This window comes from Ambystoma mexicanum, chromosome 10 (assembly GCF_040938575.1).
Source record: "Ambystoma mexicanum isolate Mex_15411 chromosome 10, UKY_AmexF1_1, whole genome shotgun sequence".
NCBI classification, from domain to species: domain Eukaryota; kingdom Metazoa; phylum Chordata; class Amphibia; order Caudata; family Ambystomatidae; genus Ambystoma; species Ambystoma mexicanum.
In genome coordinates, this window is record NC_090932.1 from 259,972,799 (window position 1) to 259,991,579 (window position 18,781).

Consider the following 18,781-nt stretch of genomic DNA (forward strand, 5'->3'; position numbering starts at 1 on the left):
CCAGGAGGTCAGCAGAGCAGAGGAGGAGAAAAAGCAGAAGCAAAGAGAAAGGTTTTGAGGTGCTTCCGGAACCGGAGATGGTTCTCCTCAAGTTTAAGGGAGGCAGGGAGGCTGTTCCAGAGGGAGACACCAGCCGAAGAAAGAGATCTACCACCAACTCGTTGCTTGGAGAATCGATTGACCCTGACGGATTTGGAGGCGAATGAGCAAAGAGCTCGAGAAGGAAGATATTTAGGGAGAGAAAGTTGAAGGCATTGAGGCCCCCCGGCCCCAGAAGGCCTTGTGGACTATGCAGAGGGTTTTGCACTTAATCCTCACAGCCACTGGGAGCCAGTGCAGAGATTTCAGTCCTGGAGAAGTACGATCCCTGGGATAGAGGCCAAGGACAAGTCTTGCAGTCCTGTTCTGGATAAGATGCAGGGGGCGGAGAGTGGAAGCAGGCAAATTTAGAAAGAGGCTGTTGCAATAGACCAGCCTAGAGAGAACCAGAGTTCTGGAGACAGTGAGCTTCTGGGGGAAGGAGAGGAAAGGAATAATACCTCTGAGGAGGTGCAGCTGGTGTGTGACTTCTTAGAGACATCAGAGATATGAAGGGAGGAGGAGAGTGTGGAGTCGAAGATGACCTCGAGGTTTTTAGCCTTGCAGGTGGGTGCCGGAAGAGGGCCAAGAGAGGCCGGCCAGAGTGCTACAGGAAAGGAGGGAGTGGGTGTGCCGATGAGGAGAATCTCAGTCTTACTGGCATTAAGGCAGAGGTCATTGGCGGCACAACAATCCTGGATAGCAGACAGACAGTCAGAGATGAGGGAAGGAGAGGAGGAGGCTGAGGGTAGCCTGAAAATGAGCTGGGTCTCATCCGCATAGCACTGCAAGTTGGGGAAGAGAGCAGGGATGCTGTGGGCAAGGAGTGCTAGGTATTGGTTGAACAGCCAGGGAGAGAGGTTAGACCCCTGGGGGACACCACAGGTAAAGAAAAAGATAGCGGAGAGGAAGGACCCAAGTGGGACTTGGGAGGGTCAGTCAGAGAGGAAAGAAGTCAGCCACGCCAGAGCCTGACCAGTGATACCCAGGTTATCACAGAGACGGTTGAGCAGGATGGCATGGTTGACAGTGTCAAAGGCAGAAGATAGATCAAGCAGGATGAGGACGCAAAGGGGTGTTAGTATCAAGGTTGGAGAGCATGTCTTCATGGATGTTCAGAAGAGCAGTTTCGGTGCTTCTGGCATCTCTGAAGCCAGACTGATGGCCATGAAGACAACCAACAGATTCAGTGTGGAGATTCAGCTGGGAGATTCTCCAGGAGCTTCCCCAGGAAGGGAGTGATGGAGATTGGGTAAGAGTTGGCCAGGCAGGAGGGGTCAGCAGAGGGTTTCTTAAGAAGAGGGTACCCAAGGGAGTGCTTCAGGGGGATGGGAAGACTCCAGTGGCGAAGGAGTGATTGCAGAAATCAGCCAGGGCAGGAACCAGGGAGTCGATATGGTCCTTGATAGTTTTGGAGGAACAGAAGACAAATAACTTTCTTGAGTGGGAGCATGTTTAATAACCTGATAGGACAAACATGATGAAGGATGTAATCATTGAGTAATCTTATTGTGAAAGACCCACTCTCTGTGTGTATAATCAGTTGTTTACAGCTTGCATTAGTGCTAGATGGATTAGCCCACAGAGTGTGGAGGTTTAATGTCCTCAATGTCACCCTAACATAACGAAACCAAGGAAGGCAAAGTAAACCTTGACAACCCATTACATCTTTTAATGCTTCACTATACTTTGTAAGGCCGTTGCACAACCATATACAAACCCAAAAGAGCAGGTCTTCAGAGCAATCTGATCTCCAATTACAGAAAACCCTATCACAACTGGAGTGAAACATTGGGTGTACCCAAAAAGGGAGAAAAACAGTCTTTTAAGAAATGTATTCTCAGTATTAGTCAGATTCGTAGTTTTACAGTAACCCCATAGTTCTGCCCCATAAAGAGCAGCAGCAAAAGCCTGTGCTCTGTAAACATCTAATGCCGGGGCTAGAACATTGCTGCCAAAGGAATTTGAGAATCCTGATATCCCCTTGCACTGTTCATATAGAATCAGGTTAGCTTTATCAGTAAGAGCTCCCCATTTACCATTACAGCTGAGCTTAACGCTGAGCCTAATGCCTAGAAACCCAAGTTGTTCAACTTCTAGATGAAACAGAACCGGAACCTAAAATGTTTCCCTCCGCTCATGAGCTTAATATTACTACAAATGATTATTAATCCATGTCTGGTGCAACAATTTGTAAAATGGTATTTTAGAATCTTCAAATCACTAGGTGTGCAATCAAAGAAACATCACCAGCAAACATTAGCAAGGCCACCTTTTCACCCCCCAACAATGGAACATGTCTGAAAAGGCCATACTTGTCTTCTCCTTTGCAACACAAGTTGATGGCTTACTACGTTTATAAGAAAAATTTGGCCATATGTCCTTATTGGGGTCATTTAATTGAACATTCTGACGTTTAAGGGCTAGTTTCTTAGCACTCTCACATTGCAGTGACAAGTCCTTTATTAATTTACCACTGCATGCTTCATTCATGGAGGTCAAATTGTACAGTATGTTGTTTGTAACACCCAATGAGTCTCGATGTTCTTCACGATTGTAAGCTGACAATCCGCCTGTTGTAGCTACAGCTTCAATTATGTTAGATGCCAGTTTCTGGTCGTAAGGCTCTTCCGAGTGCGGCACTGAACACATCATCGTCCAGTTCCCCAGCCGCGTTTGTGCCAGATCGATTTTCAACCAGCAGCGGGACGGGCGAACGAGTAATCATACTCGCGCCCACATTGACCGCACCAGGCACCGGCGCCAGAAAGGCGCCTCCCCCAGACCCAGCTGCTCCGTCAGCCTCAACAGCTGAGTTGGAGCGAGCTGGCGTGGAGGTCCGCCCATCAGCGGGAGAAACATCGCTACTGGCCCCGTCCGCAAGCAGCGTCTCCACTTTGCTCACACCGCTGTGGATGATCCACGCCACATCCGCTCCAGCCCTCACCGGACCCGAGCGAAGTCTCCTCCCTCTCCCCATCCACACGGAGGTCCCTGCTGGTCCTGCGTGCATCCACAGCAGACGCGCCACGTTGGCCCCCGAGGACCGGCAGCACGCCAGGTAAGGCGTTGTTCTGAGTTATAGGCGAATGTGTGATTTCAATAGAATCCAACCAGCCAGATGTCATTTCTTGTTGGATTGAATGAATAAAAGGACAGTTACTGTTACTAGTGTACCTTGCAGGCCTTAACACGCCGTCTATCGCAGCGCTACACCGGGGCAAGTGTTTACAGATTCCAAGTTCTGACGGCAGCTCTTCTTCCGGAGTGTTCCATGTGGCAACATTTAAGTCATCACTCATTGAGGCACAGGAATAAAAGCGACTTACTTTTCTAGATGACAGCCAATTAGCAGCGCTGTGTTCTCCATTAGCCTCATTTCCTCCCGGTCGTTCATGTCTCTTCTGTGCCCATCTTCTGGACACAGAGAAGGTTTGAGAGCCATTGGTCAGCCGCACAGGCGCCACTCGCCAAACAGCCTAACAGCGGTTGAGTCCAGCCCTTTCTCCACAGGGCTTACACCGCAAGGGCGGATGAGGGGGCCTTTTAAGGTCAGCTGGTCAGAATACCTTAAAGGCACATGCACCTCAGCAGCAGCTCTTAATGTCCACAGGTACACAGGATACACTCGCCACAGCCTAACAGCGGTTGAGTCCAGCCCTTTCTCCACAGGGCTTATTTTCGAAAGGAAATGAGTAGCTGTTAGCTGGCTCTAAGACCAGATTTCTGGCCTCATAAGCCAGGGGACACTGAATGACACACACTTGGAGGAAATCTGGTAAAGCTGGAAAAGAAACAACAGTAGTCCCAGATTTAATTTTGCAGTGAACATGCAACCTGACAGAAATTATTGGATTCAGGAGGGGGCTGGGGCAATTTGATCTGTTCCAAAAATCTGCTGTCAGGGGACTGCCCGTCTAAAGAAAATCGTAGCGTATCTGGAAGAAATATAAGGCTTGTACGTATTTATAGCGTGTTATGAAAGTAAAGGCGTCAAACCAGCCAAAAGTTGTCAAACCAGCCAGTGAACGGATCCTACCCCATTAGAACACACCGTCTCACCCACCTATTCCAAGCTGCATCATGTGCCCTGCCAGTACTGGGGGCCCAACATTTTTGGATAAGAGCTGAAGCTCTCTCTGAACTGCCTTTGGTGATTGGCGACCAGCCAATCAGGTACCAACCAGGCCAATCGCGGCAGAGATCCTTCCAGAACCAACCGGAGTGGGCCCCAAAATGGCTCCAACAGAAGAAATGTAAAAATTGAAAGAAGAACTGGTGGTTTCAGAGCCTTTTACAGGGTTGATTAGTAGAGGACTGCAACCCCCTAAGAAGGGTACCATTACCAACATTTTACCTGTACCAGTGCATGCAGGAGGAGGAGAGCAATCATTGAGAATGGATGAAAAGCATAGTATTTTGCTCCTCATTGCTGGAAAAAAAACATTGCTAGCCCTGGCAAAATGATCTGGCATCCAATGTATGGAATCCAGAAACTGGATCTTCAGATGGGATGTAAAGAGACCCAGTCTGAACAGGCTACAGAGGCCATGACGATGGAGAAACAGTCAGTGATGAAAGCTCCAGTTGCATGCATCTGACCCTTGACGTGAGCACTGGTCGGCCACTAGGTATTTAGGATATATTCCACCTGCACTACAAGGAAGGGAATGTAACACAAGCGATGGATTCATAAGATTCAAAGATTGGATTACATCTGCATGATTAAAGATCAGAGGTTCTAGTCTGTGGTGAAAACAAATTTAATGAATAAATTGCACAAATGCAATCGAAATGCTATAAAAATACAATACAAATGACAAATTACTAAGCAAAATCAATACACAGTAAAACACTCAAAATAACCATTCTACAATCCACTCATGATCACACTCCCTTACCTCTGCATAACACTCACAAGTCTACATACATTACACTCTCACACTCATTTTCGTATTACCCTCTGTCATATTTGAACATGGAATTAAGCCCTATACAGTCAACAAACAGACTTATGTATATGTGGACAAACTGTAGCTGCCATTTCATGAACCCAGTGGCCTCGCCGGGAACAAAATTTAGGAGAAGCACCGAGGGGGCCACAGACAAAAGTAGGGTGGCCACAGGCAAAAGTGGGGGAGCGCTTATAAAAGGCAATGTGTGACGTCAGAAGCCCTCCTGCAGAGAATCTTTTATGCACACCAACTACCACACCCTTTTGTGCATCTCCCCTCCCATCAGAATGTAGGCACTAAACCATTAAGTCACTAATGATCCATCATTAGCGGTTTTGTGTGCTACATTCTGATTGGAGGGGCTGCTCTTGGCAGCAGGGTGAATTAACAGCTCTTTATTGATGTGCGGCTGCATTGATTGCAGCCCCGTGTATTTTCTGTGCTGGTGGACACAGCACTGCAGACAGTCCAGAGAAAGTAGCACAACTGAGCTGGAGGGTCAAAGGGGGTTCATGATTTCAGAGCAGGGGAAAGCCCCCCCCCCCCCCAGACCCGCTTAGCAATGCCACTGCTTGAACCGCATAACAGCTCGGGATACACTGTGTCTCTTTTAATCTCTGTTACAAATTGTAAAATATGGCAGATGGAAAGCACACCACATTCTTAAAATTGCCCACCCAACTAGTGTGGTATATCCTGAGAAGCCTCGGGACTCAACTCTCCAATTCTGCACTAATTTCGAAGACGTCTGAATGGCCAACATTTCAATCTTATTTTTTGAAGGGATAATTTGTGGGAGCAGGGATTGCGGGGGTGTCCCCCGCAAATTTTAAATTAATGCCAGGGTTGCAGAGGTGTCCTCTGCAGGGTCCATGCCTCAATATCGCCACAAAAATATGGAGATATTTTTGTATCACAATATTTTTGCGGGGATATTAACACAAAGGAACCAATTATTTGAATATACAGTGAATATACACGGAATATACATTATTTTACACAGACAGAGCATTTACCCAGTGGTTGCACGTGCACCAGAAGTATCATCTAGGTGCACGTGTTCATGTGTAATTCAAATATCAGCATACACCGTAATCGCCCACCTCTTCCTGGCCCCTGATACAGTACTGAAGGCAAAAAGTCTCAGAACAAGATGGCCGACATGGACAGGGAGCGGGTCCCTCCCGGTATGTTCATTTATGATGGAATGAAGACATTGCTGTAGTAGCATTCATTGCGCAGTATCTGTCATTTGCATTGGATATTAAGGGCTGACATATGTATTCTTGCTATGACACTTCAGTGGCGCAGTACATATATGGGTCTCGCAGTATTTGACTACATTATGTGCTTTATATAGATATGAATTTCCTCCAACATGTCAGAAAACTTAAACATTTAAGAAGACTTTAAAATATAACAACTCTCTAGTAACGCTGTCCAGCATATTTGAATTTCTGTTCCTGACACCCTGGTTTATTTTGCATTTAACAGGCATTTCCGCCCTGGTGACGGTATCGCAGACCCCTACCGTCTGCGCTACAGTTGGCAGCACGGCCAAGTTGGACTGCTCCTTCTCCTACAATGAAGTAAGGAAGACCACGCGTGGGCACTACAAATGGCTCAAGGCACCTGAACATCACGTTGACAATGCAAGTGAAAAGTACCATGACAGGATCAGGCAATCCAATGAAAATGGGACTTTATTCTTCACAAACAAAAGAGCCGATATTGAGCTGCTCAGTGTCACACAAGAAGACTCCGGTCTCTATTACTGCCATGTGATCATTGATGGCATTGGGAGTGGCAAAGGCGGTGGAACACAGCTCCATGTGCAAGGTAAGACTGAAAATAAGAGCTGTTTTTAGTGAGATGGTGGAACTTAGAGAGAATCCTAATGGAAGATGCAGAGTTCTCCTGCACTCAGGGAAGGACACTAGTAGACCCTTCAATCGTAAGGCTACCTCAAGATCCCGGTTGGGACGATTTAGAGTTGATGATGTGCGATATTAGGGCAACCCAAAGGCTAATTGTTCTATCCTGTCTCGTGCAGCGAGCTGAGGCTTGCAGAAGAGCTTGTATGGCCGTGGCTGTATCGGCAATTGGAAGGTTCTGGAATCAGCATGCGGCGAGCTGAGGCCTGCAGGAGAGCTTGTAGAGCCGTGGCTATATAGGCAATAGGAAGGTTCTTTAATCAGAATGCAGCGAGCTAAGGCTTGCAGAACAGCTTGTATAACCATGGCGGTATCGGCAATAGGAAGGTTCTGGAATCAGCAGTTGGTCAGTCGAGAGAGAGAGAGATTACTGGAAGGATGACGGGTGCCTCTATGCTGCAGTACTCGCCAAGGCTGCATCATGCTTTGCTGTATCAGCATAAATAAACAACCTTAGAAGCAAGCTGCCTTGGGGAGTCATATGTGTGGGCTACCACGCATTACAATATGTTCAGTAAGGTGTGCCGCTGTAGTGTTTACATTACACCTTTCCTTTTTCATCCCTTTCTCCTTTGCACTGTTTTTTCTTTGCAGTCTCTCTCTATAGTTTTCTATGAGGGTTTTCTGCTATGTATTTCTACACCGCCTGTATTCTATCCCATGCCCAGAGCCATTGTGCTGTTGACTGTGTGAGGGGGGAGGATGTGTTGTGTCCTACATCTTGAAGCTAGCTGATGCTCTCAGAAGAGCAGCTCTTAGGTCCATGGCTATGTCAACAAAGAGGAGGCTCTAGGACTTGCATGACCGTCGGAGGCATGCTGCTGTCACTCAAGCTGCCTTTGGTCCCCTCCAGTCTGTATTCTGAAAATGGCCCACTGCACCCCTAGCTGCACCTGCAGCCTTTCTGCTTTATAAGAAAATAACATGTTGAACGTATTGCTAGCTACTTACCGATGGCACATTATAGGATATGGGGTGATATCAGTCATATTTATGTTCTGAGGACCATATGCCTTAAGGACTCTTTTGTAATGTATGTTGGCTAATGTTTTTGTTCTATTTCTATGAAGCAGTAGAAAACGTTACATTTTTTATGAGGTACTATATAAATGTTGAAGGTAACAAAGTCAACTAGCTGCCACAGGTGGATCATACATTTAAAAGAGATATTGGACAACATGAGGCACAACTCAGGGGATCTTTCCCTTCGTTATGGATCATAGTGATAATATCGTTCTGGAAGGATGGTGGTATGTCTCCGCTCTCCAAGATGCCATTAAACAACTTGGTCAGTTGAGGTGTGAGGACATCTTCAAATTGTTTATTAAATGTCAATGTGACTCCATCCTCCCTTGTGGCCTTTCCTGATGAGATCCCTTTTATAGAGGCAGACACTTCCCGCTGGTTATTGGCTCATCTAATTTTAAAGCATCCTCATATCCTAGTCTGGGGAGAGACAAGGTTGCGATGCCATTCCTTGCCTCTTTCCTTGTGGTTTCTCCTTCCTTCCTGTATAGGTCTTGGTAAAATCTCGAGAAGCAAACCATGATTTCTACTGGGGTGCAAACCAAACCTCCTTTCCTGTCTCGTATTTTGTCAACCTGCCTCTTCTGTCTCTGGGCTCTTAATCTTCTCGCAAGCATAAAGCCTGCTTTATCGCCTGTCTCATGAAAGTTTTGTTTTATAAAACAAAAGTTATGGAAAACCTCTCCCATGCACAGCACTTTTAATTCCCATGTTTTCTGTTGTATGGTTGATGATATGTCCCCTTCCCTTCTTACTCCTCACATAACCATCTCCACCAGTTCCCTTGGTTCCCTTATAAGCTTATTTTTCCATGATGCCTCTTTCATTTTTCTTACTTGCCCCCACTTGGATCCATGCAATAATGTCACCGTGAAAAAGTCGCCAGGTTCTGGCGACTTTTACCTGGCTACCAAAATTCTTTCCCCAAATATTCTAGGAGGGGTGTAATTATATATTATTACCTCCAGTCCTAGAATATTTGGAGAAAGAGTTTGCTACCCTGGAGCATGAATAGCCCCAAGAGTTCAATAGTCTTTTAAGACTCTGTGGCTCATCTGGGCTTGGATCACCGACCCCTTTCCTTAAAGCCGGTCTGCTTTATTGTGTTCAGCATACATACTAAAGTCTCCTCTTATGATCATTAGGCCCTCTGATTTTTCCAGCGCTCCCTTGTGGTTCTCTCTACAAAGGAATATTGCCATTGGTCCGGGCTGTATATGAAGCCCAGTGTCACTTTCAGGTTACCTACAAGGCCTTTAATGAACAGAAAGCTTCCCTCTAGCATTCTCACTATTCATTCTACCCCTAACATATTTATCAAAATGATTCATACAACTCCCCGATACCTAGAAAACCTGGCCCACATGCTTGCCTGGGATCCTGCATTCCTCACCCTGATTTTGTGTGGACTCCTGCAAGAAGAGGATGTCAAGCTTGTTATTTGTCATACTCACTTGCTACCTGGTGCTTCTTTGTTGTGGAGGTCAGTCCCTTAACATTTAATGTAACCACCTGTAATATCCCCTTCATTGTACTTGTCATCTTACCATTTTAATAGAGATTGCAGATGAGGATCCCTTGGTTCTTTTTGTCGTCTTGCCTACTGTCACGCTGTCCTCTAATGTTATCGCTTCTCCCTGTATGTCCTTTTCCCTCACATGCCCCTCCTTCTCTTCCACCGTCTTTGCCAAAATGAATACAATATTCAACAGTCATCTTCTTAACCTTGGACATGCCGCTTTGCATTGGGCCACCAGAGCCCCACCTCCCCAACAAAGTGGAACTTCTTTCCTCCCCCCTTTAATTCAAATGTTTCATAACATTCCCCATTTTTGTCTATGGTCCACCAGAGATATAAGGCCTCTATTGCCATACCGGACTCTACAGCTGCTTTACATGTTGCGTTCTGCGTGTGGGCACTTTGGACCTCACTACAAGTATGGCGGTGTGGGTAAAAATGGTGGTAATGTGGCAGTAATTCTATTACTGCTGCATTACCGCACTGCCATTCCACAACTTTGGCAGTAAGGTGGAAGATTTAGCTCTGTGAAAAAGATGAAGGTGAATCTTCTACTTGACCACCAAAAATCTGCAGAATGACTGCTGCAGAATTAACGTCGGCGGTTATTTTACTGTAAGCCTCATGGAGTCGTACGGACTCTGAAAATTGGGATTAACACCACCCTACCACCACTTGTAATCCAGCAGTAAATACACAAGACTAAGTGGTGGTAACAGTAATTGAGTTTGCTGGTAATAAATCTGATTCACCATTGAATTATGACCAAACTTGTAATGAGGCCCTTTATGTTTTCCCCAGAGAGGGAGTGTTCATTTTCCTAAATGTCCTTGCTCATATAACTTTCTTTCTCAGACCAGTTCATCTATCCATTTCACTGTTTTTCTGTGAGCCTCTTTCAGGCTTTGAGGAGTGTGTCTTAATACCACTTTCCATTACTTGGCGGAGTACTTGGCTTGCTTCCTCCTCATTGGGGATCCTGAAGCCTTCTATGCCAAATTAATATACTAGAGCAAATGGGAAGCTCCACCTATAACTTATTACATGTGAGGTTAGCCAGTTCGTCAACTGCTGGCACTTGCTCCTGTATGTGAGCATCAATCTTGAAAGGTCCGTGAAGCTCTGTATTTTGGACCGTTCGTACTCTATCTTGTTGGGATGAACATCATACATCCTAAACGTGAGAGGAAATATAAGCTAAGAAAACCCATAAAACACAAGCCTGAACCTACACAAAGGGTCAAAGACCCAGACCGCAAGCAGATCACACTGTCATTCACACCAGTTAAGCATATGCAAATGCAGTTCAGATAGAAACACGATTTTGGATTTAAAATATGCAGCACAAATGATGTATTTAAATTGACAGCAGAAAATACATTATTGGCCCTATATTTTGAACCCTCTGTCCAATTTGAAAACCAAATATAGATCTGAATTCAGCAGGAGTAATAAAATCAAGAGCATAACAAGGATGTATTCAAATGTATGATTTATGCACAATTCACTTTTAATAACTCCATCATGCATGCATGGGAAAAACATAAAGGATGCCCCTGGATTCAGAATAAATAGTCTTACACATTTAAATATATAATTCTTATCAATGGCACATGTCCATGTAGAAAATTACAAGACAAATACACATTCTAGTCCAATTTTGATTCATCTTTCCAGAGGGCAGGGCTACTTAGCAGTTACTAAATCCTCTTAGAACACATCAAAATACATCTGGCCGATAGAAGGCACACCAAGGGGTGTGTGAGTAAATAAAAGGAACCTATCATAGGCTCTATCCAATCAAAACCTGCTGCATCAAATGATGCAGCATGAATGGAGTTTGCTGGGTATTTAACCTTACATAAATAGGAAGAAGCAAAGATGTTGTCAAAGGAGACAAGCCAGAGATTCCAGCCAAAAGGAGAAAAGCATATAGAGTTCCATCTAAAAGTAAATGATGGGAAATCTCCTTGAGGTGGCCTTTTCCTCATAGGACTGAATTCAAAGGCTATTCCTAAAACATAATCATAATGCCTGAGAGGGATTATGGGAGCAGGTGGTTATAATGAAAAGAAGAGCAGAAAAGATCATTAACTTTCTTGTGTTGTTACCATTCTAAAAACTGCTGAAAAAAGGAAAACTTAATTGAAGAAAGTGCTATCTTGTATAGATGAAGAATGTATGATTTCTTATTTACAATTTCTTTGAACACATAATTGAATTGTGCAATACTATAATCTATACACAACATCACGCTAATTGAATGAAAAATATTTTAAAAATGTTGTAAAGCATCTGTAATTTTGTATTTAAGTCCAGGAAGGTTGATCCATCATTGAGTGCCATTGGGATCGGCATTAGCAATAATGGCTGTTTTATAAATATATTCAGAAAGGTCCATTTAGCCAGCGATCTCACCCATGAGCACCATACATTTCTGAAAATACAGATTGACAATCCTAAAACATAAAGGAAGCCCAAACAGGTTAGTGTGCCTTCTATCACATTATAGGTCTCATGTTTAAATTCGGATGGGGCCCAATCAGGCTTTCATCTTTCCGAGATTAATGAAATAAAATATTAATACCTGTTAGTAGCTCCAAAGGGTAGAGGAAATTGTAGTGTACACATGAACAAGATTGATATTACCTAACCACAGATAGGGTCCATCATCTCGTAGACAATAAATTGAAAGTGCTATTTCTCCAGGTTGATGATGCCAACAGACACCATCTGTAGTCTGAACTTGCTCAGTTTCGCTTTGTGATTGTGTCTCTTTGCAGATAAGTGTCCGTCCCAAGTTCCATACTTTATGACATATTTTGCCATCATCGCTCGCACTGCTGCCATGTTCCTGCTCCTCTTGGGAATTATAAAACTACTTAAAAGCTGTTGCAAAAAAAAGAAAAGTACAGGTATGTGTTTTGATACCAAGCAGGTTCATGCTCTATGATGTTTTCACTCCATCCAATTTTTAGAGCATTTTTCTGTTTCTTTGGGGACACGTTGACTGAACGAGCATTGGGTACTCCTTGTCTCTGTTTCTTTACTGCCAACCTTCTAGAAATACATCATACAAATGGGTTGCACAGGCCACAGTCAGGCACTTACACTGGAGGCATGGTAATACTCTAATGCAATAACATCACAATTCATGCCAACATGCCCCTCTCCATTTGGGAGATGCTTTTCCATTTGGTACCTTGTAGTCCTGGGCTTGTAATGGAGAAATCCAGAACTAAAGGTCTGAGAAGGTAAAATTGAAACCAGGACTGAAGCAGCCACTCCCAAATGGAATGGGGCATGTTGGCTTGTATGCATCAAAGACCAGAAAGAAAAGAATGGAAGCTTGAACGCACATGAGTAAAATAGATGTTTTGGGGAACCGTAGAGATAAACTCAAGAAGCAATATGCCAGAGAAAGAGAGTAGAACGCAAAAGGTGGGAGAGTAAGAGAGGATCAGAAAGAGAGGCAGAATCTGTGTGAGAGGGAGTAGCATTGAGAGACAGAGAGAGATTGGGGGAGACAGAGAGAGGGAGAGAGGGAGAGGGAGGGAAAGATAGATAGAGAGAGGGAGAGAGAGAGAGAGAGAGAGAGAGGAAGGGAGAGAGAAAGAAAGAGCATTGTTGCTATATAAAGAAAGGTAGAATAAAGTAATCCACCAGCTAAGATTCCATTCCCTGTCCCATTTCCCAAGTTATTTTGGGAGATGTAACGTAATGTAAATGTTACGCTCACCTGGTTCCCACAGGGGCGTCAATCGGACCCGGACAGCTGCGGTCTCCACCAACGTGATGCGGTGCCGAGATGACTGTCTGGAATGGCCCGCCTAATCTCGTCTGCTTGATCCGTAGAAGTATTCTCCTGCAGGCGGAGAAAGGGATTTAGCCACAAGTGGATTTTAGTGATGGCCCCCTCCCAATGTTCTCGTTCTCCCCTATTGTCACCTCCGATATCCCCTTTTAGTAACCTCACCTTATGTTTTTAATAGATGAGCTCTCCATCCTGCATGGCATGCAGGGGCACGTAGATACCAGTTACTTCACTGGTTTGAAGGTGCTGGAGGAGTTCCGGAGGAATATTAACTCCGGGGTTCAAAGAGTTCAATATGTCAGATGATCACTCTTATTCCATTCCCTTGTTGAATTGCAACTGGTTCAAAAGAATATTGCCTGGAGGCAGCTGATGGCGTTCAGGTAAGAGTCTGTATTACCCAACACTGTCCAGTAAAAGTTGCATGAGTTTAACTTGCTGTTTTCTCCCTTTATAGGTGCGGCAAATGAAGATGAGGCGTATTAAAGGGTAATGCCTCCGGTGGTAAATCAGTTTAAGCCTATGGTGGTAAGAGATTTTATTTGTCGGCTCTCTTAGCTCACCTTGTTGTTTCTTTTGTTTTCCCCCAGGTGCTGGAATTCTGCGAAGAAAATGATGGAGGCAGCGCCAGATCGAAAAATGCTGTGAGGACTGGTGAGTATGGCGCGGCGCTGCAGCTGGCGATGCGACGTGTTCAGAAATAATGTCCTTTTCAACTTCGAAGACGTGATGGATCCGGAATCAGGTAAGGATTGAAATAAGGTCGGTGTTCTAACCTTTCCTTCTTGTTTTCTCTTTTGCTAGGAGCTCTGGATTCGAGACGGGCGTGGCTGAAGACTGGATGCTGACTGCAGGCACGGTGAGCGTTACGCTGCTGGATGCTGAATAACGTGAAGCGTGTGTTGCTGATCGGGCGTGGTTTAAATAGCCTCCGAAGTAGTTCCAGGTAAGAAGTTCCCCAGGACCACACCCGAGTAAAAAATAGTCCCTGTAACAAAATAGTCCCATCCAAGCCTCACGTTGGCTTGGATTCAGTTGCAGCATGGTCTGCATGAGGTAAGTAATGTCTATGAGCCTGGCGCCTATGGCGCCCGGACTGATTTCTATTATGAGCCTGGTGCCTAAGGCACCAGGACTGAACCCAGACAGCCCCAAGCCAGGGCTGCTGGGGTTTTAATAAATATCTGCATGCCTGCTCCCAGGGCTGATGGGCTTGGTCCGGATGCCCGGGTGTAGGCATCATGACAGTAAAGTGATCTTATATAATGCCCTTCTGCCAATAATGTTGGCCTTACTGCACATGGCTCTGTAAGAATGGAGGGCAGAATTTTCTAGTTGTATAATGTGAAAGCAGATGCAGAAACCTGTGGTGTTGATGGATGCAGGTTGGTAGTACTGAGTGCCGATATGAAAATCTCGATGTTGTTTGTGGTTGGTATGTACTGGGCAGATTAGCGGTATGGGCAACCCCCCAGATTGTTGAGTGCAAAAATAGGCAGAATGTTTGTTGAAGAAGATAGATAGGGTCTGAGACTGTTAAATGCACTTGATCTGGTTGATCATCTGAAGGGGTGTGGATATTGTAAAGCTGTAAGATTTTAGTAGTGAGGAGTTAGTTGAAGAATGAGAGCGAGTCCAGGGTGTTTGGGCAGTCAGGGTGTTGTGGTCTGTCTCTTAGTTGTAGATTTTGATGAGATTCAGATGCAGAACATTGTCGTGCAGAAGCGTATCCATCAATAAAATTGGTTTGACATAGATGATATTACAAAAAGTTTCACAATTGCTCATCATACAATAGCATAACTTTCTGGTGCACAATATTTTGTCGGTTGCTATTATCTTTCATTTCCTTCAATGTGGTTGGATGAAAAGCCAAGTCTTGAGCTGTTTCATGAACGACAGGTGGTTCACTTCTTGTTGGAGAGATGTAGGTAGGGTGTGCCACAATGTTGTAGCCCAAATTGAAAAAGGGGATCCCCCTGCTATGTCTTGTTTTAGTTGGGAACTAGTACTGGTGCAGAATTGCTAGACCTAAGCATTCCGCAGGTAGTGTAGTTTTGAAATTCACTTCTGAAGGAGGAAGACCTCCCTCCATTGTATGAACTATGGGCAATGCAACAAGATTGATTTAGTTGTTGTTGGGTAGCCTGATTGGCAGCTGGAATCAATACTATGCACTGAGGAAGACCTTATCAAGAACCCTCAGAAAATCAAAAAGAAAATGGAAGAGCTTGATTGGATCACTACGCAAGAACTAGCAGGGAAAAACCAACTACTAAATTATCTTCCAGTGCAGATAAAATAACAGAAACAAACTCAAGAATTCATAAAAAAAATTCCGAACAAACTACTAAGACAAATCTTCTTAGGAGCACGTTTTAATCTACTACCCACAAATGAAATCCTGCATGATAGAGGATTATGAAATACCAGAGCCTACAGATTATGTAACGACGAGACACAGACAGAGACCGTAAGACACCTACTGATGACATGTCCAGCTACTCAATCTCTTAGAAACATGTACTTAACACCAATAACATCATCCAGAAGAAACCTGGTGGGCTCGTTTAATGAGCAGAGAGAAGACATCATGGACCATCGCAACAGCAACAATTTTGCAAAACGGCATGGTCGCCATCGACACTCCTAAAGGATACCATCCCCAATAAACCACCATGCTACAACTTGTAGTGTTGATACGCACATATGCCTTATCTTTTCTCAACAACTTCTTCTTCATTTTACTTTCATCTATCCTGAAAAGAGAAAGTTCAGAAGTCGAACCCTTAAAGAACACTTAATGATCACTTAAAGAACAAACAGAAGTCTTGTAAAATCTTTAATTGATGTATACAAATAATACAAAATAATAATAAATAATAAATGGCCTTATCTAAATTAATTCTTGCCAAGTTTAGTAAAAAGATTCTAGTGTGCCAGAGTTCATTTCTATATTTAATGGGAGTCTAGGGAGTGCAAAGTAAGAGAGAGGAAGTTAATGAAAAATGCCTTGTCTCATTTAATTCTCTATGGGACATTCTTGGTGTATGAAATAACCCCACCACATCAAGGGGCCGATTCATGGAACAAACGTGCACCGAAAATCCAGCGCAAGCAGGCGCAAGGTGGCGCAAGCGTGAGAAAGCAAGCGCACGCGCACGTGTGCGATTCAAGGAAGGCGCTGCGCGTGTATACCACTTGTTGTGCGCCAAATCCGTGTGTGGCGCACGGAGGTGCACACGTTATCAAACAACGTGCGCTACTTGCACAGAGAAAGCGCACATAGCGTGGCGCATACAACAAAAGTGGGCGGAACAGTGGGCGTTTCACGCGGAATGGGGAATAACGTGTGAAAAAGAAGGCGTAACTGGGGAAGTACTGCAGGGAACTACACGGAACGCCCAACGCACGCAAACAACCCTTATTCATGGATCCGAATACGGGAAACCCTGGAAGCTGGCCAGCATGGCGACACATGGCTCCTAGGTGAGTACAAATGCCTGTGCACATGCATGCATGTCACAGACACACACAAATACACAAACCCCAATAATCACAACCATTATCACCTCTGCATGGGACAGTGCCTACCCTCTGAACAACCACATGAACCCCACCACACCACCCCAGGTAAGATACAACGCTGCCCATATTGCAACCAGGGCCATAGTGGAGCGCACATTCGGAGTGCCCAAGTCATGCTTCCGCTCCCTTGACCGCTCTGGCGGGCAGCTACTCTATGCACCCCCAGTAGTGTGCAGGATCATTGTGGAAGCATGTGTCCTGCACAATGTTGCAACACGGCAGGGCGTACCGGTGGACATGATGGTGTCCCCACATCCCCAACCACAGGCACCAGCGCTGCCCATGGGAGGGGACAGGGCACGTGGCGAGGCAGCCCGGACCCAGTTTATGGCCACATTTTTCACCTAAACTCCCACCCCTGCGGAGTGCACACAGGCCTGGCACATACCAGGTGACAATCGATGATGACAAAGAGACAGTCAACTGTCACAACCTTACCACCCTGAGAATGTTGCCATGGAAGTGCCACATTGTGTGCATCCCTAGCTACTTAAACATAACCAATCCTGTGTGACCAAAAGGCACACATGCAAGGTGTAAATCACACAGACCTGCAAAACAGGCCATGACTATCACTGCTATGTCACCCAGACCCTCCCAAACCACAACATGACATGGCAAGCAATAGCTATACACCAACACAATACCAATAAGGTACACATTGACATGTGAAAAATATAAAGTGGCATCACACAATGATGCCTGACATGGAATCAGATGAAATGACTGACCAACAACCGCCCACCCAAAAGAAGTCATACCCAAATGCATTCCAACAGTTGTCGTTGTAACATAACAATGAATGCCTGTCTACATGCACATTGTTCATTGAAAAATCAACACTGCAGCTTCTGTGTGCCGTGCCCACCTCATGCAACACACTGCTCAGCGCAGAGCATAGTGATAGCCATTGTGTGTGGACACACACCCTTAGCATCACATCCAAGCGACAAACTACAAAGCAAATTACGCATGTACAGGATCCACAATTGGTCATAGATCATGTGCTGCAGGGACATAGTGGGCACCAGAAGGCAAACAGAGTGTACATGTGGACATGGAAGACTGGTTGTACATGTAGTGGATCATAGAGTGAGTGTGTGGGTCAGTAGGGCCATGCACTCAATATATGCATGTGCAATCAAGTGACCATCAGTTTCCTCTACACATCACATGTGAACATTCACCATGTGTACACCCCAGCATGTCAAGCCACAACTATTCCCTCACGCCTGAAAGGTAAACACAACACATGAACAGGCATTGATCAGCAGAATACATCATGTACATAGGATACTGCAATTACAATGTCAGGGTGTGCATCACACTGTGGGGCAAGGCAACTGTCAACAACAAAACACCCCCCTCCCTCACAAATCACCATGACCCACTGAACAACTGCACCTAGGTTATCTAGCCTTCATCCTTGAAGTTCACCTGGCCACAGGATCACCCTTCCCCTTTGTCACCATCTCCCACCTTGTGTGCAAAAAGTGTCCAGCACCCTCAAAGGCCACCTTGACTTGCAAAAACACCACATCAAAGAGAACTCAAAGCAGGCCAACACAGAAGCCAAGCAAACAGCCTGCAGGCAGCAAAACAAACCAGAAGCCCCTCCAATAGATGACTTGAAGTAACAGTACGTCACAAAGCCGAAGTACTACCACAATGACGTAACAACCAAGGTAGCACAGTAAAACAATGTCACAACAGGATGTGTACCATGTGTGGTACATAACACAGAATAATGCACCACGAACTGATGTGTACTGTCACTGCTCCCGTGTACAGGTGCAGGAGATGCACAAACCAACCACCCCCACCGTGGCTGGGTGCCTTCAAGGCCAAACTCACACAGGCCTCTGAG

The 18,781-nt window shown here is 45.1% G+C and overlaps 1 protein-coding gene across 3 annotated transcripts in view; it reads left to right on the forward strand.

Annotated features, from left to right (window-relative positions):
* Positions 1-18,781, forward strand: part of LOC138491337 (natural cytotoxicity triggering receptor 3-like) — a 169,581-nt gene that overhangs the window by 18,642 nt on the left and 132,158 nt on the right. For 2 of the 3 annotated variants that reach the window (XM_069617814.1, XM_069617816.1), the window contains exons 2-3: positions 6,528-6,872; positions 12,296-12,427. In XM_069617814.1, the coding sequence (XP_069473915.1) occupies positions 6,528-6,872; positions 12,296-12,427 (477 nt within the window). The remainder of the gene's footprint in view (positions 1-6,527; positions 6,873-12,295; positions 12,428-18,781) is intronic. The other variant, XM_069617815.1, reaches the window with a different exon arrangement.